Source organism: Apus apus, chromosome 15 (genome assembly GCF_020740795.1).
Source record: "Apus apus isolate bApuApu2 chromosome 15, bApuApu2.pri.cur, whole genome shotgun sequence".
NCBI classification, from domain to species: Eukaryota; Metazoa; Chordata; class Aves; order Apodiformes; family Apodidae; genus Apus; species Apus apus.
Genome location: NC_067296.1, coordinates 8,435,076 through 8,460,728, shown reverse-complemented (window position 1 = coordinate 8,460,728; position 25,653 = coordinate 8,435,076). Strand labels below are relative to the sequence as shown.

At 40.6% G+C, this 25,653-nt stretch overlaps 1 protein-coding gene across 1 annotated transcript; it reads left to right on the top strand.

Annotated features, from left to right (window-relative positions):
- The first annotated feature begins 7,719 nt into the window (after nucleotides 1–7,719).
- ZFP64 (ZFP64 zinc finger protein) lies at nucleotides 7,720–24,032 on the top strand. The gene is made up of 6 exons (XM_051632962.1): nucleotides 7,720–7,880; nucleotides 8,384–8,623; nucleotides 10,019–10,180; nucleotides 11,172–11,234; nucleotides 11,875–12,126; nucleotides 15,977–24,032. The coding sequence occupies exons 1-6, from the start codon at nucleotides 7,826–7,828 to the stop codon at nucleotides 17,275–17,277; spliced, it is 2,073 nt and encodes a 690-aa protein (XP_051488922.1). The 5' UTR covers nucleotides 7,720–7,825; the 3' UTR covers nucleotides 17,278–24,032.
- Nucleotides 24,033–25,653: the final 1,621 nt, after the last annotated feature.

The following is a 25,653-nucleotide window of genomic DNA, read 5'->3' as shown; positions in this document are numbered from 1 at the left end:
AAAGAATGAAAAATTAACAAAAACAGAGAGCAAATTTGCTTCAGAAGTAGGTCCTAGTTATTAAACTTTCATTTTCATCACAGTTTTATAATTACAGTAAGACGTTCCTGTTGGGTCATTCAACAGTTAATTTTTTGTATCCGCTTCATTTTTGGTCAATTTCTGAGCTTTTCAGAAAAAGATCTTTTTTGCCACTATATGCATTCAGAAAATAGTTTGAAGAGCTATGTTTTATTCCGTAGTTCTTTATGAGCAAATATGTTTTATGTATTTAATGTTCTGCCTTCTCCAGGAAGATGCTCTTACTTTTCTGATTCTTAACTGAAATAAATTTCTTCCTCAAGCTCACGTTTCCAATGCAGATTTAAAATTTGCTTTCAAGGAATATACTGCCACACTATCCGAAACTCATGAAGACTGATACTAGATGAATTAATTTGTTACAGGATTTCTGGAAAGCAAACATTTATGACCATGGGGAATATTATAACGATGAAGATTTAATTGTAAAATGAAAATGAGTAGCAGTTCAGATAGTTCAGACAGTATTTCCCAAACTGTGATTTGTGCAGGCAGATGTTATTCTACAGAAGCTTAAGATGTTGCCCCCTCATGTTTGTTATCTTTTTCATGATCTTTTCAGTGCCTGAAAAAATTAAGTACCAAAATCTTGTGACATGAACTTCATGCCACGTGTCACAACCTTTCTTTCAGAAGGGTTATAGAGCTTTTTTTCCAAAGTTCAATAATAGCAGCATTAAGTTGTGGTGCAAAACCAAAATACTTTTAATTATTATTTGACATTGGGACTGAACAAGCTAAATACCTTGATAATCAGAGATCAGTAGATAGAATTTTTTATTCAGAATACCCTCCAATGCTTTGTAAAACAGAAATATGTTTATACATTTCAAATGCAAAGTTCTTTCCACACTATTTCTGACAAGATCTGGAGCCATTCTTCTCTGTGTTATGGCCAATTTAATTAAACTTGCACACAAAGAAAGTGCCTCATATACTTTATCTTTCTAACTACCAAATGTAATCTACAGTACCCTACGAAGAAACACAACTCTTGCTCACTTGAATAATCCCACTAAAGTCAGAATAGGACTTTTTTGTAATGAAAACTTGCAGTTGCCAGGAGCTGTAGCTCCAATGCCCAGGACATGGTACTTAATAAATTACATGTAATTACGAAATAAGAAAAGGAATTTCCTCTTTATTTTTATTGATCATCAGCTAATCTATCTGAAGATATCTTTTAATTTAAAAGTTGGAGAGGTCTGATCTGTAATAGCTAAGATATACACAGAAGTCCTCCTTGCTGTCATCTGACAGTAAAACATTCCTCTTCTATGGACCTTTGTACAAGCCATTGTTGTGTGAAGAGGAAGCCCGATAAAGGCGTTTTTGTGGCAAACTGATAAGCATTGTTTGTGCTGAAATCCTGCAGCCTCTTCTGCACGCACAGACCTCGTGAAAGATGGTAAGATTTATAGAGAAAAACTGCAGGAAGAAGATTATTTTTTGTAAGCTGTGAAGTATATGAATTAATAAATTCTAGTTGTCCTGGCTCTTAGGAACTCCATTCTGTCTAAATTTCAGTTTTGTTTTCTACTTTCCCTCCCTGGTAGAGTTGAACCTGGGAATAGCATCACTCAATGGCTCGTTAGTTTGATGAAGTGGCAAAAGTGACTATAGCTACAATGGGTACTTCTAGCTGAGAAGCATTTATAGATCTCAAGGGAATTCTGAAAAACACCAGAAAGTCTTTAGGTATTGAATCACAGGCAAGTATTTTGAATCTTTAAATTTTTTTTATATATTCTTCTCTATAAGGATGTCAGAACTAAAATATGGAATATGCTTTTCCCACTTGCTTTCTATTACTTGTAAAGCATTCAAAAGCTTCGAGGATAAAATTACCTCTATGCCCTGCTAGGGAGCAAGCAAAACTCCACTGAGTACCAAGGGAGTCTCTCTGCTGGTGTTGCTTTCCATTTTTAACCCAAATATAATCATAAAAATGACTGAATATTAGACTGGAGCTGTACAATCTCAGATCCAGCATTTATTTGTTATCATGTTTATCCCAGTGGAGTTTTACTGTACTTCTATATTTATACAAAATGGGCTGAAATATATTCCACAAATTAACTAGTTTATTTTCAGGTGTGACACATTCATCATCATCATAATGTAAGTTTGTTTTCAAGTTTGTTCAGATTATGAGAGCAGCCAACTTGCATTTAGGAAAAAAAAAAAAGAAAAAAAGAAAAATAATTGAAACAGGAATGCAAAGAGGTAAGAGGTGCAGGAAGGATGGAAAGGTACAGTAGAGAAATGGTTTGCAAAGAAAATAGTGAATTACAGATAACAGATTAAAAAAAAAATTTGCAAAGCTTAAAAAAATCCCAGCAATTTTAGAATAGTTTAGGGATGCTCCCAATTGTGCAAAAATCAGAAGCCCACTCTCAGGGGGGAAAAAAAAGAGGCATAAAACCTTTTCTTAAGGATAATCAGAGCCTGATATCAGAACAGCTTTTCCATGCAGAAAGCCCCAAGCCCCTGCAGCCTGCCTGTGCACCCCACTCTGCAGGAACAGAACTCAGGTGCACCCCCTGGTGCCACTGGTCGCTTCCTCCCCAGCACCACTGCACCTCCATCCCGTGCCTGAGCTGTGCTGAGCCAGGCAGTGGGGAGGGACAATTCGTGCTAAGAAGCAACTGCAGATCATCAGAAAATCCCTGAGAAACTGAATTCAATCCTGAAACAAGACAGCTAACTTTTCTAATCATAACCGTGTATTTTCCATTGTGTGAAAGACATTGCAGCATAGTTGCATAGTTAACCCCACAAAATCCTGAAAATTTCCCCTGTGAGGCTTTAGGTCTGCTTTCTGACAATGAATAATTAGATATCTCCACATAAAAATACATTTCTGTTTTGTTACAGTATTCATTTGAGGTTTAATCACAGTTGTCAATGTGCTATTTCAGTGAATAATATTTTCATGTTGAGTTATTTTACAGTTCATACAGCAGTAAGAAATATCTTAAGGTACTAACTGATTATTTAGACTTTATTTATTGTAGAGGAAAGCAACTACATTGAAAATATTGTATAAATAGCAAATACATTAAACAGCAAAATCCCTACCTTGCATTATGAACAGAAATGACATTACTTTAAAACATTTGAAAAACATCATCATAATTATATGTTATCAACACAGAGACAGATTACCTATTATTTTAACATAATTAATTTGAGCTCAGTACATTTATGTTGCTGTATATGTCATTATCCATCAATATAATTATGAAATGCTAAAAATTGGCGTTTGAATATTTGAGTTACTTTAATTGACTGGGTGTTTTTTTTCTCTGAATCCATCACTCATTTGTCTCCATCTTCAACGTCTGAAATTTTTAATTACAATTTGCATTTCTTTTTTTGGCTGTCCCCTAGGCCACATCCCAGTCTCGCTTGTGATGTTTTCGCACCAGGGCCTTCAAGAGAGAAAAGTTTTTCCTCTTCAGTGACCACAAGCTTATAACCAAGTTTATATTCTTTTGCTGCAATACTTGGGTTTTTTTCATCTCTTATGGGTATGTTCTCTTTCATTGACACTTTCATACCTATGGTTTCTATCATTTTTTTTCTCAGTTAAACCTATCATACTCCATATCTGGTGTGAAAGGCAAAGAAAACCATAAACAGTATAAAATGTTAAAGGGCTTTCTCTATGTCAGGATTTGTTCTCTGTCTAGCTCAGTGGAGAACTCCCTTCCCAGTCCTTCAATAGGTCTGCGTTTGTTTGTTTTTTTCCTCTGAGCTTGCAAGGTAGAATATGTTGCCCATGTGCGATCTCAGATGACAGGGGGAGTGGATGGAAGCTCTGTATGAAGGTAAAAGTCTACACGTTTCTTGTTGTACATGTCTGTCTGTCTCCAGGAAAGCACTGAGGCCACAGCTGTCCAGTGCAGCACCCGGGAATGCCTGTCTCCGAGGCTCTGATGTGGCCTGACTTTTTTATGCCTCTGTCTGTTTTTTTCTTTCTCTCTCATGATTGACATTTGTCTTTTCTGGGCCTTGTTTGCTTGCACTGCACTTGTAGGGAGCCTGAAGCACTGCAGTATTTTCATTTCAGTCAGGTTAAGGGTGACAAAGATTACACATGCATACTGATTTATGCCTTAAAGGCTGGAAATAGTGTCAAGTGTGATCTCAGCAGAGCTCTGCTCGATGACTCAAGTGCTCAGTACAGTGTTATACTCTAAGACATCAATCCTCATCCAGTAAAATGAAAACTCTTTGTCCAGAACATCGTTCGATAAAGTCCTGATCTGTAAGTGTTATTAGTTATTAATAAGATAATAATGATGTTTTCAATGTTCAGGCCAAAGCCAGAATCAAGCCTTTATCAGGCTAAGTACTGCTGAAATGCAAAGCAGCCAGCAGTGCCAGCCTCAAAGAGCTTTCACAGTAAATATGCACTTGATAACTGGTATCTCTGCAAGCCACACTATCCACCTACTTGTGTGCTTCAAAGATCATTTCACTACAAAGGTCTCATACATATAACTCAAATGTTTTTAAAGACAGGTGCTTACATTATTATATTTGGAAGTGCCAGATGTCAGGAGTTCTTGTAAACAGGCGTGGATCTGAAGGTGGCTGTTACCCCAGAGACAAGAGGCATTTCTTAAAATATTTCAAGCTCTTCATTTTGTTCAAGTCAGTGCCTATCGACTGGTTATTTTTTTCTTCTCTTCTAACCATATATGTAAAACAAAACCCAGAGTGATTTGACAGTTAATATTCCCTTAAGCTATTAAAGGGCAAGGACTTGAACCACAGGCACCTGCATTGCAAGCTTCTAGTTCATCTTGTGCAGGGTTTTGCTCTCTGGTTTTAAACCACATGTAGCTGCCTGAACCTGAAAAACTCCTCCCAGCACAGACATTACCAAAATGCCTATTTCACTATGAGAAGTATTCATTTGGCCCCACCTCCTCTTCCCCTAGTGAAAAAAGCCTGAACATTCCCAGCCAAGTCGTATTTGCAGCATGTTGGGAAATACCAGAGGTGGGAAGAACGCAAGAGCAGTCCAAGACTGAGTTGAGAATGGCCTCCAGCCCTTGCCAGCACATGGAACTACACAGTTCAGTTTGCTACTAACCAAACTTTTTGCAAGACAGCTGGAAGGAATGATAGAAGGTGTGGAGGGAAGTCCTCTTTCAGATGCCAGTTGCAGTACGGTTAGCTCTGAATCTCTTCCCGTAAGTTAATTCAACACATCTCATTAAAAGTGCCCAATTGAATCATGTATCAAGTGTTTCTAAAAGAGCTGGTAACACACCAGGCACAAAACCATTCATAACTGACTCAGTAGTGCAACCTCAGACCATCCCCGTATCAATCAAATATTGTTACCCTGACACCGAGTCTGAAGGAGCGGGCACATCAGTGAGTCCAGACGCAACACTCCTTCCCTGCTCTGTTTGTCCTGGCAGTCAAAACAGGGGCACAAAGCCTGCCTAACTGTCATTACAGGTCCTTGGATGAGTAAAAATTCACTTCTAAACAAAACACGACGCCTGTTCTTTTCTAATCAAGTCAAGCAGGCTTCTATTCTAATGAAAAGGCATTAGGGAAAAATAGATTAAAACAAGTTATCCTATACTGCAAAGTACACCTGTGACTGCAACTATAATTGGTGGATAGACAGACAGGCAGACACACTGTCAGCTTAGGAAATGGGCCATGCTGTTCTGGAAAAACAGCAAAATAAGTTAGAAGTCAGCTTTTTGTTCTACAGCTCTATCTATACTATGGAAAAATAGATTTTGGTGGATCACTTTTTAATTTCTTCTGGATATACTCCCAAAGCTGTCTCATCAGCATTAACCATATTTGTATTTCTCTGCTGTGCTTTATGTGCACTGGCTGTGTAACCATGCTAACATAAAACCATCTATATTTCCAGAATTAATGTGAATTCCTTATTTTTTATTATTTTGGCAATGAGGGAAGATTCTGAATAAATTTCAAAACTCCTACTAATGATCCACAGTCAATACATGTTGTGTGGAGTTTGATTTCCTTGTTAGTACTTTAATGTGTTAATCAAATTTTAAATCTAAAATTGGATTTAAATATACTTAAGTTCTTGAAGTGAGATAAATTTGATCCTTGCAACCAGCACTGCAACGTGCTATTGAACAGTTAGGAAGTTTCAAAGGCTGGAACTAGGATTATCACCTTTTGTGTCTTATCTTGGCCCCCTAACAATCCCATGTGCTTGCTATATTGTTTTGGCAAAATGGGTCAATAGAAATGTCAAGTGGATACCGCTTTCCCAGGAAAAGGAAACTTCAACTGTAATATGAAGTGGCATTTGAAATTCTGGATATGTTTAGTGCATAAATAAACTATTATGCATCTATTAATCAATACATCTACACAGCTATAAAACCATTTAGCAACAAAATCAAACTCACAGGGAGAAAGCAGAATGAATACTCCGTTATTACATTTGTGTTTGTCCACATTATTACCTTAATTCACTCACATTAGTCCATTCTGCTCCCTCACAGCCACTCTACCCCTCTGCTGCCAGGTACACGTTCTCCTCCCCACTCCTGTGTGCTCCCCAAGCACAGAAGAAGTATCAGTGGGTAACACAAGTCTGGAGGTAGCAGGAGCCTGAACTGGCCGATGAAATGTGTCTTTGAGAAACTTCAGCTGCCAAACACCGAGTCTTTACTGATCACATGCAAATGATGCTTTTTGTTGTCTCACAGCTCGGTGAAATGCAAGTAGCAAAAGGCATCTAGCAGAATTAAAGGCTATCTGATTTTCAAATTTCCATTTTCGAATCAGAGTATTTATCATGTTGTGGGTCTTTCCTGAATAGCTGCATTTTTAATAGAGGACAAAGCAACGTAACTTGAAGTGAGCTGGCAGTCCAAAACGGCAGTTTGTTGTGGCAAAGCACTGCATACCCTTGGCACAAAACACAGCAATGCCCACCTAACACGGGGTGTAATCTTACAGGAAAGTTCTCTGCAACCCCGGGGGAACACTGCCTGGAACGCCCACTGAGGCCTGCATCCAGAAACCCAAACAATGGAGAGACTTTCTGGTAACTTCAGTAGGTATCATCAGATTATCTGGCGCTATAAAGGAACTTCTCTTCAAGATCTGGGGTAAGCATGACTAAGAAAAAGGCCAAGGGCTTCTGGAGGACAAAGAGCCTGTAACAAGAGGTCTTGAAAAGGAAGATTGAAAAAAAATCTATGAACTCAGCGATTTTCTGATTCTGGCTAGTTCTCACTGCTTCTCCTACCCCAAGATTTAATCCCGCTGAGTTGTTGCCAAACACCCTCAAGAACCGCCAGGCGAATCGAAGCCCAGACTTCAGACAAAGGCCTGGGCGGCACGGAGGGCTGAAGCACCCGAGGCCGCGGCCCCGCTCCCAGCCACGGCCTCACCAGGCGCGCGTGGCACAGGTGGCCCTCATGGAGCGCACAGGACCCGGGTGAGCGACCACAGCGCTGAACACCGGCGGGCTGGCGTAGCCGGGACGCTCCGTACCGGAGCCCGGGCCGTGCCGAGCTGAGGGGGCGGCAGCGCCGAGAGCCCTCAGCCCGGCGGTGGGTGAGGGCAGCCGCAGCCTCGCCGCTGCCACTGAGCATGCTCGGCTCCTCCACATCCGCCCCCGCTCGGCGGCCGATAGGCGCGGGGGGGAGAGGTTTCCCACCGGTAATAACCCCGTCGCAGGTGGCGGAGGCGGCGTGCGGAGCCCGCGGCCGCCATGAACCCCGGCGGCGGGGCGGGGGCGGCGCCCGCTTTCCCCGGCCCCGTGCAGTGTAAGTGTCGCTGCGCGCCAGCGGGGTATGCGCGCTCCGGGGCCCGCGCGGCGGAAACCGAGTTGAGCCGGGGCCTGGGCAGGCCCCGAAACCTGAGTAGCGCAAGAAACAGGCGGGAGCGGAGCCCGGGAACCTGGCTGGGGGGGAACCCAGGAATCTGGGTGAGGCGGCGCGGCCCGCACGGGGATGAGGGGCCGCGGGCCCGGGGGGCTGCGGGCGAGGGGCCCCCCGCGCTCTCTGTGCAGCGGGGCCGCTGGGCGACTGCCCTTCGGGGGGTGCTGAGGCGGGGACCCCCCCGCGGGACCCTGAGGCCTTCGGGGAAACGTGTCGGGGCACCCCGTTCCTGGCCCCAGGGTCCCTCCGGCCCGTCGTTGATCCCCGCAGCTGTTGGCGGGGCCCGGCCACGCGGTTCGGTTTGCCGCCTGTCTGTGTCAATTCCGGGCAGTTTCAACCAGTGCCCTTTTCCTCAGGGCGAGCTCGTGACCCTGTCCCTGTTTCCGCAGTTCCCGGCGGCACCACCGTGCTGGTGGAGCTCACCCCCGACATCCACATTTGTGGCATCTGCAAGCAGCAGTTCAATAACCTCGATGCCTTCGTTGGACACAAGCAAAGCGGCTGCCAGCTCGCTAGCGCAGCAGCTGGGGCCACCAGTACGGTCCAGTTTGTGTCAGAAGAAACGGTACCATCCACACAGGCACAAACCGCAGCCAGGACCATCGCTTCAGAGACCCAAACCATCACAGGTATTTTGGTGTGACATACCAGAGTTTGAAAGCACCTAACTCCTGCCAGGTGGTAACGTTACATACCCCTCTGCTCGGGTGTCCCCATCACACCAAGTTAAAACAGCAGTTTTCACATCAGCCATCACGTACCTGCAAGCAAAAGAAGGAAAAAACAGAAGTGGTTTGCTTGTCTTCTTGGTTTTGGTATGACAGCAATTGCGTAACTTGCATCTCAATTAGCAAATTCACTTAGAGAATTGCTTAAGTCTAATGTGTTGTATAACCAACTTGTGCAAACTAATTAAAATTGTCAATACTTATGAAAAATAATCAAATTACTATGCATTCTCTTTTTTAAGCGTGTTCTTGATGAGAAACAGACACAGAATTGCTTTCGGGCGCCAATCCAGGCCTTTTTATGTGAGAACACTGCATTCCCGACCATTGCTCCCACAACTAATTGGCAGGAAAAATATTACTCAAAATTTCTCCTATGTGAAGGCTAAACTGAAGTTCCTGAGCCTGCAGACATTTAAGTAAAACTAGAATTTTGTTCCATGTCTGAAGGTTTGCCCTTCTATATATAGTTTTCCTTTATTTTAGTTTTGGACCTTACTAAAATCTAAATTCTTTTACTTTAATTGGGATAGACAGATTAGGGCAGAGAATCTGGAACAGCAGTGAAACAAACTGAATCCAGGGCTCACTTCCAGGAATTTTTGTATTACAATCCCTCAACTTGGTGTGAGTTTTGGATGAGTCATTTTTCTGCTTCGTATTTGCTCATCTGTAAAATCAGGGCAATTCTGTCCTTCTGCCCTTTTGGGGTATAGCGTCGTTTAATTGATTTAAAAGCTGCTGCTTTGGCCAAGATAGTTTTACCTGTTATTCTTGTGAGTAACAGCTAAAAACAGTATAGTTGAAAGAGGCTGAGTTTTTTTAACAGTTAAGAAGATAATTGTTTACATGATGCATTTTTTATGACATTTGCCATATAAATAATCTGAGTTTTTTCTCTCTTGGGCTGTAGTACAGCCAGTGTTGAGAAACAAAAATACTTTATTAATGCAAGACCTGTACAGGCATCAGAAGAAGCTGAACTTCTGAAGAAACTGGGTGGTGCTGTCAGATAGGATTCAGAGGAAGATAAGTGGGCCTGCATGGGTTTGTTCTGGACTTGGCGTGGCTCATCAGATGTTGACAGAATTGTCACTGACAGCAGGATAGCAAAGGACAGGAAAGCCTTTTTTCTTTCCCTCTCCCCTGGGTGAACAGGAAATGAGCAGGAAATGAACAGGAATTTTGCAGGGGAAAAAAAACAAACAGAGAATTCATTAATGAAACTAGAAAATAACTATATTTTTCTGATTGGAGAAGTTAATGTTTTCAAATTGAGCTCTTTTATGTGTTTAGTTTCTGCACCAGAGTTTGTTTTTGAGCATGGCTATCAAACCTACCTGCCCAGTGAAAGCACTGAGGCTCCAGCTGCTGCTGTCGTCTCTACACCACCCAAAGCACGTTCAAGAAAATGTACTTCCTCACTTACACAGAAGAAACTAAACTGCTGCTATCCAGGTATGATGTGGCCTGTACTTTTTTCCTTTTCGTTATAAAATTGATAGGTTTCACATGCACAAGAGCTCTGTCTTAAGCATTTAAGACATGCAGAACCTGAAAGGCAACCTACTTACTAAAGGTGTGATGTTCTACCTTTGCTACCAGTAGTAGCTTGGGTATTGATTTCATATATCCTTAGATGTTGGTCCTGTATTGTGGTGTGCCCTGGCAATGCTGCAGTGGGTTTGTATATCGACATTGGCCTGTGCCCACACTCGTAGTAATGTGAGAGCAGAGTCATGTTACCTTTTTGCTGACTGGCGTGGTTGTACATGAGAAATACTATACATGCATCTTGCATAAAATGTTTTGTCTTCGTTCAATTACCATTTTTATAAGGATGGATGGTACCAAAGTGTTTTGAGACATGAATGACTAAAAACTCTGCAATATGCAGAAAATATGTGCAGAGGCAGCCATTTAGATGAGCCATATGAATGGGAACAGAAGTTACAGTCTCTTTTTACAAGCTTGCCTTTGTTTGAAAAGCACATTTCAAATGCTTAGCATTCATTTCTGTGGTCTAAAACTGTAGCACTTTCCACTTGGACAGAAGTCCTGAATGGCAGCTGTTACCTGAGTTCCCAGTTGCACGAGCTTGAAGTCATATATGGAATTAATTAGTTCCCCCACCATCCCCTGTGTCCTGTGAAGAGCATCTCAAATCCTGGGCAGAGGTTGTAGAGAGTTTGTTTCAAAGCTTAGAGAAAACAGTAATGTAGAGAGTGAATAGCCTCCTAGGGGAAGCATTAGAAAGCTGAAGTTCATAGGTAAGTCAGTCACTATTTTCAGTAGATGTGTGTAAACAAGATGGGGGATTAGTTTTCTGTTGATACTGAATTTTAAATGTTCTTGAAAAGAAACATAGTGCCCAGAATATGGCAGTATATTTTTATTATTTCATTAAATTTTTCCACTGATTTAATTACCTTATTCTTACCATTTGCAGGTTGCCAGTTCAAGACTTCCTATGGTATGAAGGACATGGAACGTCATCTACGAACACACACAGGTTTATATAGTTGCTATTTTTTTTTTGTTGGTTTCCTCCTTTTGGCTTTTTGCAAAGATGTGTTTTCCTACAAAGTAACATATCTATATATAAATTAGATAGAATGTCAACATTTTTCTGTACATTTGAATCTTGTAGTTCTCCATGCCTGAGGAACTGCCCATTTTGTGTTAGCCATGTCCAGCTATGGGCAGTACCACTCACAGCTATGAAACACAAACACTGGACATCAATTTAAGGCAAAATTGAATTTCTGAGGTGCAGACCATGTGTTTATTGGGGTACAGTGTGGCTGCAGTGTGGTGGTGGTGCATAAACCTCATTTGTTCTTTAAATCCTGAAACAGCGATTCCAACATTTCATCTTCCTTCCCCTTAAACTGCTGTTTCAGAGTTATAAAGGGAGAAAGTTCCAAAAGGTCTTCTGAATGTGTTGCGACTGAGTGTGCAGCCTTGAGGAGCACAGAAGAGTTCTTAGCTGACCTGGCTGCTGAAATGCAATGTCCAACTTCGGAAAACTAGTTCCATCCCTATTAAGCGATTAGTTTGTCCTTTTTTTTTTTTTTAATTTCATTTTATTGCAACAACATCCTCACAGTTCAAAAATTCCTGATGCATTGATGCTCTCCTGTTTGTTTCAGGAGACAGGCCCCATAAGTGTGAAGTTTGCAACAAATGCTTTAGCCGTAAGGACAAGCTGAAGATGCACATGCGCTCCCACAGCGGGGTGAAGCCCTACAAGTGCAGGCACTGTGACTACGCTGCCGCTGACAGCAGCAGCCTCAACAAGCACCAGCGCATCCACTCCAACGAGAGACCCTTTAAATGCCAGATCTGTCCCTACGCAAGCCGCAACTCCAGCCAGCTGACTGTGCATCTCAGATCCCACACAGGTATAGGGGAATGGCCTGAAGGTCACAGGGGAGATTTTAAAAGGCCTGTAGGTGTCGAGGGGTCGGCAAGGGCACATTTGAATTCTGAGCAGCACTTGGGCATCCAGCTTCTGTGAATTTCTTGAAAGTGCCTGTTAGACATTCTTAAACCAGCAGAACTGAAGGATCTGATGGATTGATTAAGAGCATGTAGTTTCCTATCTGTGTCTCTCAAATCTGGCCCACTGTATTAGAAGCACTGACATTATTTTACAGTTGAGCTAATTATATCAGTGCAAATCTCAGCTTTTAATTTTTCATTCTTAAGAAAAATAATTTTGTTTTCCTTGCATCAGTAAATCAGAAAGTAATTCCCAATTTAAGTTACACCTTGTTTTGACCTTTCTTTGTGGTATCTTCCATGTGCACACTGATGGACCTTAACAGTGTAGTATGAAGAAAATTCTTCACCGTGAGAACAGTTAGACATTGCAGTAATCTCCCAAGGGAAGTGGTATATTTCCCTACATTGGACAGTTTTAAGACAGCTTGACAGGGTGCTGGGTCATCTCATTTAAATTATAGCATTACCTGTAAAGGTTGGACCAGATTATCCTTGAGGCCCCTTCCAACCTGGCATTCCATGATTCTATGAGCAGCCAAAATTGTTATTCTGCCCATATGATTGCTGCTCTGTGGATAGAAATCTTTAGCCTCCAGGCTTATAAACATTGCATCACTTTGTATTTCCATTATTTGCTTAACTTTCCTTTTAATCGGATTTCTCTTACAGATGGTTCCTAGAAGAGATTAGCTGTAAAGATACTGCTGTACAGTTGTCTTTGTATGTTGTTTTTCACCTAATCCAGGGTACTAGATTAGTTTCTGTGTTGTCTTTTATACATTTGATTAGTTCTGTGAATTTTAGCTGCAAGGTGGTTCTGGTTCAGTGGTTACTAGATTAGTTTTGAACCTGTCCTACATTGATACTGAATTCAAGTACTAAACAACATTAGTTCAGATGTGTGAAAGATGGGATTTTTTCTGAGTAGATAAAAGAAATAAATACCTTGTGTATTGTGAAGGAGAGGAGAGTTAAACCAATCTGTCTCTAGCAGAGAAGAATCTTTTATACTTCACAAATCTGCTGTGATGGAACAGGCAGGACTATCAGGCAGGGGTTTTACAGGTTTCCCTCTTTCCGTTACTAAACAAAAAGATGCGATGGTCAGTCAAAATAGTACAGGCTGTTAGGAGCAGTTATCTGTTATTAAACACACTAAATGACAGTGCATTTTCCCCATGTCAGGCATAGTTGTGCATTTACACACATGGGCAGGTATGCTCTGAATTTGGCTGTGGGAGAGCCCCATGAGTGACCATGGTTCTCCTTCCAGTGGCTTTAAATACTGCAATACGGAAAGTGATTTTGGCTACCTTCTTTCTTTCTGGCAGATCAGTTTGTTGTATCTTAAGCAACTGAATGCTGCTAAAATGCAAGTCTTCATTCTTGTTGTCTCTTCCATTTCTCCAAATTAAATACTCTTTTGTAAAAGGACTTTTGTTTTTGATTTGCTGAAAAGAGGCATGAGAATTTGGAAAGTAATAATTTCTTACTTGTTAAGTTACAGAGCTGTTATGCACACAGACAGTTCTAGGGGAAAAGTAAGACTGCTGTGTGGAATACATTGCTTACTGGAATTAAATTAGTCATTCTCTAGAAAGTGAGTGTAATTTACATTGCACAGAGTGAGGTCATGTACATAGCATTACTTGTTGAACCAGTCATCTAAAGATCACTTCCTGTTAATTTGAGTAAAACTACAGTTAATAATTCCAGGATGAGACACTTGTTTGGTTGGAGTTTTTTAAGCCGTAGTCTGTAGGTATCAATCATATGTGGACAGAAATGTAAATATAAGTAATAGACCACTCTTTAAATAAACAGAACCAACATAGTTTGCTGTATTTGGTAAAATTACTAATTCATTTTCACATATTGTGCTACCCTGTAGGTGAAAATTAAATCATTGAAATATGTACTGTGCCTTCATCAGCAAAGTAGATAAAAATTTAGCAGCTGAGTGTGCAGTTGAGACTGTAAAATAAGCTAGATGAACAAACAGTGCATCTTTATTAATAAAATCTGTTTAATACAGATAATACACCATGTATCTCAATTATTAAGCAGATACATGGATTAGCACAGTAGGCCACAACTTGATTTGAAAAATACGCAGCTAAACCTAAGACATATGTAGCTGGATAAGAAAATTATGCAAAATTATACAGCTATCAAAAACTCTATAAAATATTAACTTATAAAATAAATCCGCCATTTGCAGTTTGATTATGAAATAAGATAAATGCTTACTGAGCTAAGTGTACTTTATTTTTCCTTCCCCCACCAAGGCTATGAAAGAACCTAATAGAATTCTTCCACTTTTTCAAAATAATGCCTACCTAAATACTTTATGCTTAGGTGTTTAGAGAACTACATATTTAGAGTAAATAAAAAAGTTAACAGTTATTTCGTTGGGTTGGTAGGTTTACTTTGGATCTTTTTGAGTGACTTCAGATTTGGTCACTCATGCTGTGCCACAAGCCTGTAAATAAAGAAAATGCAAATTAGTGGGTTAGATCTGGGAAATTCAAACGGTTATTTGTGTAGGTAGTCTGACATAAACAGGCTTACAGAGATCTTGCCAGATGAATGTGTTTATTTTTCATACTTTATCAGTTAAGAATTTGACTTTCAGCTTCACTGTTAGGTTTCTGGATCAGCACTACTCAAAAAAAAGAAAAAAAAGCATGGATTAATATTTTATGTACCCATTTGCATGGATGCAAACTGATACTGCATGAATACAAACTGATACTAGATTTTGTTGAAGTGCTGTGTGGAACATTATGAGGTGTGTTACATGGGGCAAATAATCTTTCTCGGTTGCTGTAGTGCCAGAAAAACAAAAGCTTAATGTTACTTCTCTGTGTAAGCACATTTCCCCAGAGTCACAGACTTGCATGCATGTTTCATTAGTCTCACATTTGTCTTTTCCAGTTGCATTTATGTAGCTGTGATCCATCTTTTTTTTTCTTCTTTAGCTGTAATAATGCTATAGTTGTGCAGTCAACTGACACTGACCTAGGTATGACTTCTGTCCCTACATCTCCCTGTACTCTAGACAAAGAGTTTACACTGCCATCCTGTGCCAGCAATAGTATTTGTGCTGCACCACATGAACCACGCCAGAAGAAGTAATGAGCTTTTCTTGTAAGTTAATCTCACCGTGTGAGCAGATGTTGGTACAAGAAAGGCAGTAAGGAATCTATGGTGGAGCAGCCAGGCTGGTGCCTTTTAGGCATCTGTCTCTGCAGTAGCCTACCACTTACCTAGGCTTACAGTTACCCTGCAAACCTCCCTGTAAATCTTGGAGTGTAAACTCAAGGCATACATGTATTTATGTTGTTTTCTTAGACTTCACAAATATAACTGTTAAAGTTACATTGTTTATTTTTATGAATTTAAGTACTAGATGAAATACACTGTTGCTAAAGAGGGACAAATGAGACACTTCAGTCACTTCTCTGGAGCACATTGAACACAAAATGAACTAAAAATGGAGAATCTTTAAGATGCAAACATGAAAAAGCAACCAGTGTGGGCAGGCATGCTCATGGACAGTTTGCACACAAAATGCTATACCAGGTGATAAATGCCGTGCTGGTAAAGTTCTCTGAATCTTGTAAATATGTTGGGAGTTTACGAGTATTTAGAACAAGTCGGTTGTACGCAATTCATTACAGTACTGGTCTTTCCATTGGATCTTGGTGTCCCATCTGTAATTTAAACTGTATTTTTTGTTGACAGGAGATGCTCCTTTTCAATGTCAGATGTGTCCTGCTAAATTTAAAATCAACTCAGACCTGAAGAGGCACATGCGTGTTCATTCTGGTGAGAAACCTTACAAATGTGAGTTCTGTGAGGTCCGATGTGCCATGAAAGGAAATCTGAAATCACACATTCGTATAAAGCACAGCATGGAAAATACTCTCAAGTGTCCAGAGTGTGACTTCCAGTGTGGAAACAAAACAAGCCTTCGGCACCACATAAGAACTCATCAGCCTGAGCAGCCCGTGAAGTGCTCAGAGTGCAACTACTCTTGCTCCAACAAGGCAGCTCTGAAAGTGCATGAGCGGATTCACTGCAAAGATCGTCCTTTCAAGTGTGAATTCTGCAGCTTTGATACCAAGCAGCGGAGCAACCTGACAACCCATGTGAGGAAAGCACATGGTGACAAAGTCAAGACCAAGAAGCAAACAGTGGAGAAGAAGGAAGGAGATAGGCCAAAGCAAGGTGGCTCCAGGCAAGTTGCCAAACTGGATGCCAAGAAGGCATTTAAGTGTGACCTGTGTGATGCTTCCTTTGTCCGAGAAGATTCTCTTAGGAGCCATAAGAAACAACACAGTATGTATAATGGATCTAAAAGTACTGAACTGGCTGTTCTACAGCTCCATATGGATCCCAGTCGGCAGACCAGTGCCCCAATTACTGTCAGTCACCTCCAGGTCCCACTTCAGGCTGCTCAGGTTTCTCCATACAATGAGGGAAGGGTTAAGATCATTGTGGGTCATCAGGTCCCTCAGACTAACAGTATCGTTCAAGCTGCATCAGTGAACGTCGTGCCTCCTACATTAGTTAGCCAGAATCAGGAGGACCTCGCAGCCAACAGCCGCTTGCAGCTTCTGGGCCAAGTCAGTTTGTTGGCACCACCTCCACCTCCCATATCTCAGAGCGAAGCAGGGCCTGTGGCACAACCAGCAGTTCTTCTCACAACTCATGACCAGAGCGATGGAAGCGCTTTACATCAAGCCCTGATCCCAGCTGCTCCTGTCAGCAGTCATGACGCTTCAGCAAACCAAGCTTTCATCACCAGCTCTGGAATCAGCTGCTCTGACTTGGAAGGCCTTAATGCTTTGATACAAGAAGGAGCAACAGAAGTGACTGTGGTTAGTGATGGAGGTCAGAGCATAACAGTGTCCACTTCAGCTCCCCCTCCTCCTATCTTTTCTTCATCCTCTCACACAGAAGCCCCTAAGCAGACCTATTCTATCATTCAAAGTGGAGCCCATACAGCTTTGCTGTGTCCAGCTGACTCCATACCAGATTAGTCACACAGGACTGTTAATAAACAAATTTCAGTCTCAGAGGCAGTGCTGGATTCAGCAGAAATGCCCAGGACATAAGTGAATGCAGGATTTGTCCTGTAAAGCCAAATACCTTCCACTCACACATTTTACTTGTCTGTACATGGAAACATACGTCTTGCATGTGAAAAACAGGATGTGTATATTTATGTGCCTCTGTTGAAAGAGGAGGCTGTGTTCTTCATAAAATCTGAGCACCGAAGCAACTCTTGACAGTCTCACCAAGCAGTAAGCTTCCCAAAATATGATTCTTGTGTCATGCTGGCTAAAATAAGAAAGCCTCACCTTGTGATGAATAACCATCAGAGCAGATTCATTCCTTATGCACACATGAAAGGTAATAGTCCAAGCTATTCTGAAGTATATTTTTAAGTGAAATCTATTTCAGTTACATGTTCAGTATTCATTAACTGCACCTGGATGATTGTTGATCTGTAAGAAATGTCTGCTACTGGATCTAATGCAGCCCTAGTAAAGCTTAAGGGGGCTGTTCCCTATTATCTGTAGCAGTTGCTAGCACCTGGCACCTGATCTAGAAATGCTTTTGAAGGAGACCAGGTGATCATTTTTAGAAAACAAAATAATTTTGTCCATCCATTAGTAATAACTAACTTTACTAGCAAGAACAGTATTGCAAATTTATATATATGGCACAGTCATCTCTGTCAGAGGCACCTGTGTTTTAAAGAGCAAAATCAACTGGAAATATATTTTTTACAAACACTACTTAGATTTTGTTTTTATTTTTATGCTGCCTGTTTGTAGTTACACAGGTAGTAAAAGTGCATTACGTTTTTTGCTCTGTTCTTTTTAAGTTAAAGGAAAAAAAGTAAAAGATGGAATTTGTTCCATTTAAAATAATAATAAAAAAATAATAGATTCTAATCCAAGGTCTGAAACTCTAGCATAAATTCAGATTGGATCACAATGAGGTGGTAATTTACCATATTAATTATGCATGTTTCTATAGTGAATTAATTCTAAGCTGTATTTGAAATAACCCCTATCTGGTGAGCATTCTTGTAGCAGTAGCTAATAGTATATTCACTACCAAGCTATCTAGTTAAAGAAACTGCCTCTCAACTTGGGAAAATAGATAGCTCTGTAGGTGCCTGCATCTGCAGAAGTCAGAGATGATTTCAAAGCCAGACAGCATTCCAAGGATGATTGTTAACATGCATGAAAACCGAAAGAGATTGTTCTTAAAACTAGCTGAGTTTCCCTCTTGGGGAATCCAAGTCAAGTTGAATTTCACAGTATTCGCTAGTGGGAGACATTGAATGATTGCTTTATGTGCTACAAACATGCCTGGAAAAATTATAAAGGCTGTCTAATTAGGGCCACTTTCTGAATAGGCCTCAGGTTTTAAAGTTTTTAGCTTGTACAGCCTTTGTGTATGCGGGAGTCCTCCCCTTCCCTCTCTGTACTCTACATACAGTGTAAGGCTTCCAGCTTTACAATGATGAGTAGGAAAATGCAGTCACAGCTCACAAGTAGTCATACAAACTGTTCTTGAAAATGTGACCATTGCTTTTTGTTAAAGTAAGGGTTGTTTAAACTTGAGTGCTCCAGTATTGCTGTCTTCATTATTCATGGGAAATACTATTTTTGAAGATCCGTATCTCTTCTGCCTTCCTGATCCTTAATTCTAAGTCAATGGTTTTTTTTAAGCAAAAAACAATTCCAAATAATCTTGGTTTTAAAATCTAGGTTTTGCTTTGAACTGTCTGGCAGTGTGCCTGACACTTGTTGTCAGAAAATACCACACTCACTAGAGGGAGAAGCTTCATAAATGCTTGATGAAAAAGGTGTTAATACAGACTTGTTTCCTAGCCCTGTGCTGTATGGAAATGTCAAAAGTTCCAAGTTTACTTGACAGTTGTGTTTCAGGGTTTATTATTCCATACACTTTCCTACTACATTCTCCAACTTTCCTGGTGATTCAGGTTTGTCACCTGTTAGTTACCTCTTCCCTTCAGGTGGGTGATATGAGGAGCTGACGAGGCCCAGTTCCAAGTCACTGAGCACACCTGGTTTTATATAAATTTTAAGTAGGCTGGAGGTTTTAGGCTGGGAGGTTTTTACTATGTTAGATCACTGCAAAACATGAATTGAGAACAACCAGTTGAAAGCCTAGATACTTTGAATTTTAACACAGGCATTGCTGTTTTGTGACTGTCCGGTCATGTTTCATTGTTGTGCCTGTAGCACAGACCTAATTGTTACATTTCAACTGTGTTGAGACTACTCATGAAGCAGTTGGAAGAGAAAAAGCATCAGAGGTGAGTACATGATGATGTATGCTTTCCCAGAAGACCAGTGCCTGGCAGGGCTGAGCTGCCCAGACTGTGCCATGTGCTGGGGAGGCAACTGAGCTGCAGGAGAGCAAGCTTGGGGACGCTCAGTGCAGTTGAAGTTCGAGTCTGTTTCACCTGGAGAGGGAGGTGGGCTCTTTCAGGTCATCCCAGTGGTCCAATTTACAGCATAGCTGTTGCACCAGCATAGCAAAGTAGTTGATAAACTAGCAGCAAGATCAGACCAGAGCTGGAGCAGCTAAGAGTGCCAATTACATATTTTTCCTTTATTTTAAGACAAAGTAACTTAAATTGATCTGCCCTCATTTACTTGGTTTTGTCACCAATAAGTCTGCCTCTATCTTCTTGGTCACACACCATCTTCCCAATATTTCTGCTGGTTGATTTTATGGAGGCTGGTGATCTCGAAGATAATTATGTTTTTATTTCTGCAAGTCATGTAGGTACAGAGTTTAAGTAGCCCAACTAAGGAGCTTGCATGTTAGGAGTCCCCAGTGATGAAGTTTTCTTTTCTGAAGAAGCTTCTGCCTGGGCTGTCAGACAGGAGCTGCTGGAAATGTGCCGCTCTGGGTTTAGAGCTGGTGACTGTATGTTAATACAGAAGGAGTGATATTCATTTTTAAGATGAAGGTTTGGAGTTAGACTAGCTGCTGATAGGCAAGCTTGCAGCTATAGAAAATTGTACCCGATCTGAAAACTTGAAGGTGCAGCTGTACTACAATTTGGCAACTGAAAAGTGGCATTAATTTTCCTACACTCGTAGGTATAGAGGGACTCTGCATGCAGGGTTTTATGAGCATGAAGTAATTTTGGATCGTCTATAGGTGGTGCTACAGATCCAGATAAACTTCACTGTGGGTGGCATGTTCTACTTGATGATATGTTTCCTGTTAAACAGTTCCCCACTTTTAACTTTTTCCCGGGTAAAAACATTTCCAAATCCACATTTATAAGACGTTATAAAAAACTTAGCTGTAAAAATCTTGCTTTCGTTCAGGTCAAAAGCAACAAATAAAATCCAACGTTTCTGCTGCTAAGATCCCATGAAGCAGATTTATGGTCAGAACTTAATCTTACCATTTATGTGAAACTGATTATTTTTGACTCATCAGTTAATTTTGATCTGTACATAGTTTAGCTGCAGAGTTGTCATGCACTGCAAAAATGATATAAAATGAGAGATTTTGACAAAGCTGATAGTTTGAATTGCAATTTATCTGTGTTTGCACTTGACCAACAGACCTGCACCCAGGGGATGCACCACCACATCCAGGAATCTCATGTTCTATCTCATGTGACACTTAACACAGCTCTGTTATCTGCATTTCAGTTTCAGAAAAAGGCTTGTTTACCTTCAAAAATAGGAAAGAAGTAGATTTGTCATATTGTAAAGACTTACCTTCATCCTGGTCCTGTGTGTGCCTCTAAGATAAACAGGAAAGATAACTAAATGGTGTGAATGAATAGACAAAGCTTAGGGCTGCTTCTTCAACATTGTTAAGCTGATTGCATTACGTTTAAGTGAACAATCTAGAGACTTCTTTTCCTCCATTTCCTTCACTCTTAAAAAAAAAACAAAAACAAAAAAAAACCCACAACAACAAAAAAAGCAACCCTGATAACCAAGAGTAACACAGGGCATTTTTTATTTATTTTTTTTCTCAGTTCCCCTTCCAATCTTCTGGCTTTATTTCTGTATATAACAGTAATGGCCTTTGTGTTTTGGAGCTGGCAGAAGCAGATTGTTTTAATCTCTGATATTCAGTTAATACATTCTTCATGTTATCAACAGAACTGTCCCTAGAGAGAGCATGGTAATTCGGAACAAGTGTCTGTTGTAGAGCTTGCTTGCTCTCAAGCACATGGTAAATAAATTGTATGCCTTCCTAGAGTTCTGCCTTAGCCTCAGAGCTCTGTAGAAAGTTGTCTCTTTCCAGGAATAAATATTTGGATGAATTTTGTTCTTGCCTGGGAATCTCCAAGCCCAGGTGGTAAGTGCTGAGCCCCACAGTGGGGCTTGTGGCACAGAGTGAGCAAAGCCGCTGCCCGGGCTGCTGCTGGCAGCACTGCTCACTTCTCACTTCTTACCAAATAAATGATGGTGACACTGCATTGCACTCCACTGGCTCTAGAGGGAAATTCAGAACTGTATATTCCACAGTTGGTTTCCCTCAAGACATTCAGTGTGGGTTTTGCTCTCTGCACAGTCTTGTGCGTTCTACACAGTTTGTTTGTGGAGTCCTGATGGCGAGCTACGGGTGTTACAGTCCTCCCTCTTCTGTGAATATGAATCTCTATGCCTGCTTAAAGAAATGAGGCTAAGCAGAGCAAGAATGTTAGTCAGAATGCTAAGCGAGCAGTGGTGCATAGTGTTTATGCATTTCAAAATAAAAAATAATAATTAAAAAAATAAAAAAGAACCCTGCTCCTGTGTCCTCCCCAACCTTTTTTGGATTTTGTTGTTAACTCCACAACACTGCTTTTTAAAACCAGACCCAAGTATCACATTAGCAGAGGCTTATTCTCAGCAATACCTACTAGAATGTGCTTTTCTTTCTGTTTGTGTGAGATAGAAACATGCAGCAGGAAGAAGTTCAAAGAAAAAATTGTCTTCAACACTTTAATTGTGTTTTGGTGTGGCAGTTTTGGTGTGAGCAGAGCTCATCTGTGTGAGCTCCTGCACAATGTCCCCAGAAAGATGCAGTATTGTGTTTGAACAATAAACCAGCAGCTCTCTGGATTAAGGCCTCTATCAGTGTTGCTAGCATCTTTTATGCGGTTTTGATAAACACTTTAACTGTCGTTTGCATCAAAATGGCAGATTCCTGCTCAAAACCAGCATTCATTTGTCCCTGTGAAGGGGAGGTTACTGGATATGCAGATGCACCAGGAAGCACTCCCAGATCAGTGAATGTGGTCAAGTCCTCACATGAGATGAGGCCTAAAAGCAAGCAGAACTTGGCCCAAAACTAGCTCCCTTGGGATCTGGGGGAAACCCAAACTTACATTAAATACACGTGGGTTTTCCAATTAAAAAAATTATAATCAGAATATTTCCCAATCATTTTGGCAGAGCTGTTTATTGCTATTAAGATCTGACTTCATTGGAACATACCTTCTGTTGGGGACTTTAAATTACTCTTTAAAAATGTTAGAACCATGCCAAGAAATTTCTCTAGAACAATTGGGAAAATAATTTGTGGGTTTTTTACATACATCTATTTTATTCTGCATTTCTGATTATTCATTTATTTATTTGTGTTTAGAGTGAAAATGTAGGCAGTGATCCTTCTTGCAAAGTGTTGCTCTTAAGTCTGTAAAAATATTTGCTGTGTCCTCAATGGAAAGGTTTCTATCCTATAATTTCAGGAATATTGACTGGATACTCTTAATGGCCTTTTACATGTCCAGTTGGAAAATCTTTAGCCTTTTTATTTAAATTTTAAGAAGAGAAACCAATATTGTTAAGAGAAACTAATGTCTCCTGTCACTTATCCTGATGACCTTTCATAAGGTGATAAAGGTTTCTATAGTGACCTGAGGAAATGTCTCAGGTATCATTGTGAATTAAAAGTCTGTCACAGGAAAAGCTTTCTTTTCTCTCTCAGGTATCCAGTTCTGCCTTTGTCTTTATTCCAGTTGCTAGACATGGAGAAGGACTCATAAAACATACAGTATTTGGTTACATGGATGTCTTTCATCTTGTAGAGACTTCACAATGTTGTAGAGAAGGAAAAAAGTCTGTGACAAAGTAAAGCTGGATTTTTTTTATATATACCATTAGAGTAACAAACAACACTCAGGGTCTGCTGCTGTAATGCCACTGAATTCTGTGGCCTGTGATACCAGATATTTTATTCCATAAAGTTCAGGAGTTGGGTTTGCCTCTATAAGAAACAGGAATTACGTGTTGTTATAGATTCAGCTTTGGCAGAGGTGCTGTTGGGATTGCTCCGAGTTCCTTGCTTCAGACCTCATGTAAACTTGCTTTTAATGTCTGAAAGCGAAAGCTCTCTTGGTTGGTGATAAGAGTGGGTGAATTTTGAGGGTTAAAGTTGAACATTGTGTGGGAAATAATTATCTGAGGACCTCTAGAGGTTTTTGGCTTAGTTTTGTTTTTCTTGTTTTTTTCAATGATTTGTTGTTTTGTTTGGGGGTTTTTAAGGAGACAAGGATGCATTTATGCATTCTTGTGCTCCTGGATGAAACAATGTATCATGCCATGAACATCCTTCAGTTTATCAAACCTGATGTGACAGACACCTAAAACAAAACTTGCAGAAACCTCCCACATGTTCAGCTTTAGTTTCCCATTGGTATCTTTCAGACTAAAGGAAAGCTGTTAAAAACTTTGTGCTCTCCTTACAGGCAGCATTTGTCAATAAAGGCTGGCCCTACATAGCAGACCTACAGCTGCATATCTCTTTTGTTCAGGGCTGTTCAGACAGGTTTCTATAATTTTTCTTTTGATCACAGAATAGAAGCTTTTTCAAGACTGAGAACCCCTGGGCCAGGGGAGGCAGAGCAAGGCCAGCGACACAGGTGGGCTGCGTTCCTCATGGGGCACCCAGCCTGAGCCATCACCCGCTCTGCCTGCTGGTTGTGTTTGCACCCTTTAAATGGTGGTCTATGAAAGAAGCTCTCCATCCCCTGCCTTTTCTTAACACAGATCACAACTTCATACTTCTGAAGTGTGTCTCCACTTACTGGCCTTATTTAATTATTGGATTAGTAATACGTATTGTCGCTGGAGTAGTGCTGCTGAATTCCCTGCCTGGAGAAGGTGACCTGCACCTCAGAAGTGTATTGTGAGGATAAGAATAACTTGGATACCTCAGTGATGGGCGAGATGCAAATACCTAGATAGATACTGGAGATAGTCACATCTCATGATGGCCTAAAGGAAAATTTGAAAGAACAGGAATGCATAAAGCTCAGTTGCATAATGCATAGCTATCATAATTAATAGATTAAACTTCTTTGTGAAACAACCTTTTTTATTCTGTCAAAGGCAAGGGACTATAAATGATGGCATAGTTGTAGAAAATCAACAATGTACAATGTGGAGTTAAATTTTAAAAGCTAAAGAGGTGATAAAAATGTACCTTGTTTTGAATTTTTACAGGACTGATGTAAGGCTTATTAACTTTAATAGTAGCACTTCCCCTCATCTCCAAGCATATTGGATCATTCTGTTTCTCTAAGTACATATACTTGCTGGAGAATTATGAAAAAATTGACAATCTTTGCTTCTTAGTCCCTCCTAAAAAGTGCAGAATTTATCATGTGAATCAATTTGCCTAAACAATGTTAAACTTTGCTTTTGTTGTAAAGTCATGTAGATCAGCCATTGACAGAACTTTAATTGGATAGGGATGTTCATGATCTTTTTCTCTTTTTTTTTTTTTGGGGGGGGGGGGGGGTGAAAGCCTACCAGCAAAATTGCTTTTTGGTGATGACTGTGCTTGAAAAGTGCTCTGCAGGGGCCCATTCCCAATTGATTATCTTTCACAGCTAATAGCTTCAAAGGCTATTTGGTGGACAGTCCAGTTTTACATTTAAATGTAAATCTTGATAGCCTTGACAGACTGATGATCAGAAAAAAGGGTGGTAAAAACAGTAAAATAAATGTACAGCTGGTATAACTTTCACCAGCTCCTCCAGGGGCAATTGTAGTAAAATTAAAATGGTTACAGTTTGACAAAGCTCTTTAGAGTGGATGGTGAGTGAAAACTTTCCTCAAAAGATTTAGCATTAATAAGTTGCTAAATAGCGTGTCAGCCTTAAAAGTTCAGTACAGTGTCAATGGTCCCCATTTGTGCTTCATTTGGATTCAGGAGTAAAGTTCAAAGCACTGAAGCCACTGGGGTAAAGTGAGTCTTTTGATGAAGCTACAGTAGAGCAGTTCTCTGGAAAACCAAGTTCACATTTGCAGCTAAAACCTGGTCACAGCCCAGGTGGCATTGGTGTGAGAAGACACATTGGTTGGCCACCGAGTTCCTGTGGCATTGGGGAGGTGCCATAG

Excerpts from the sequence above, each read along its gene's own strand:
- ZFP64 (XM_051632962.1), top strand. The coding sequence starts at position 7,826 with ATGAACCCCGGCGGCGGGGCGGGGGCGGCGCCCGCTTTCCCCGGCCCC. Across the intron at positions 7,881-8,383 it reads TTTCCCCGGCCCCGTGCAGT|TTCCCGGCGGCACCACCGTG; the intron begins GTAAGTGTCGCT and ends CTGTTTCCGCAG. Across the intron at positions 10,181-11,171 it reads ACTAAACTGCTGCTATCCAG|GTTGCCAGTTCAAGACTTCC; the intron begins GTATGATGTGGC and ends TACCATTTGCAG.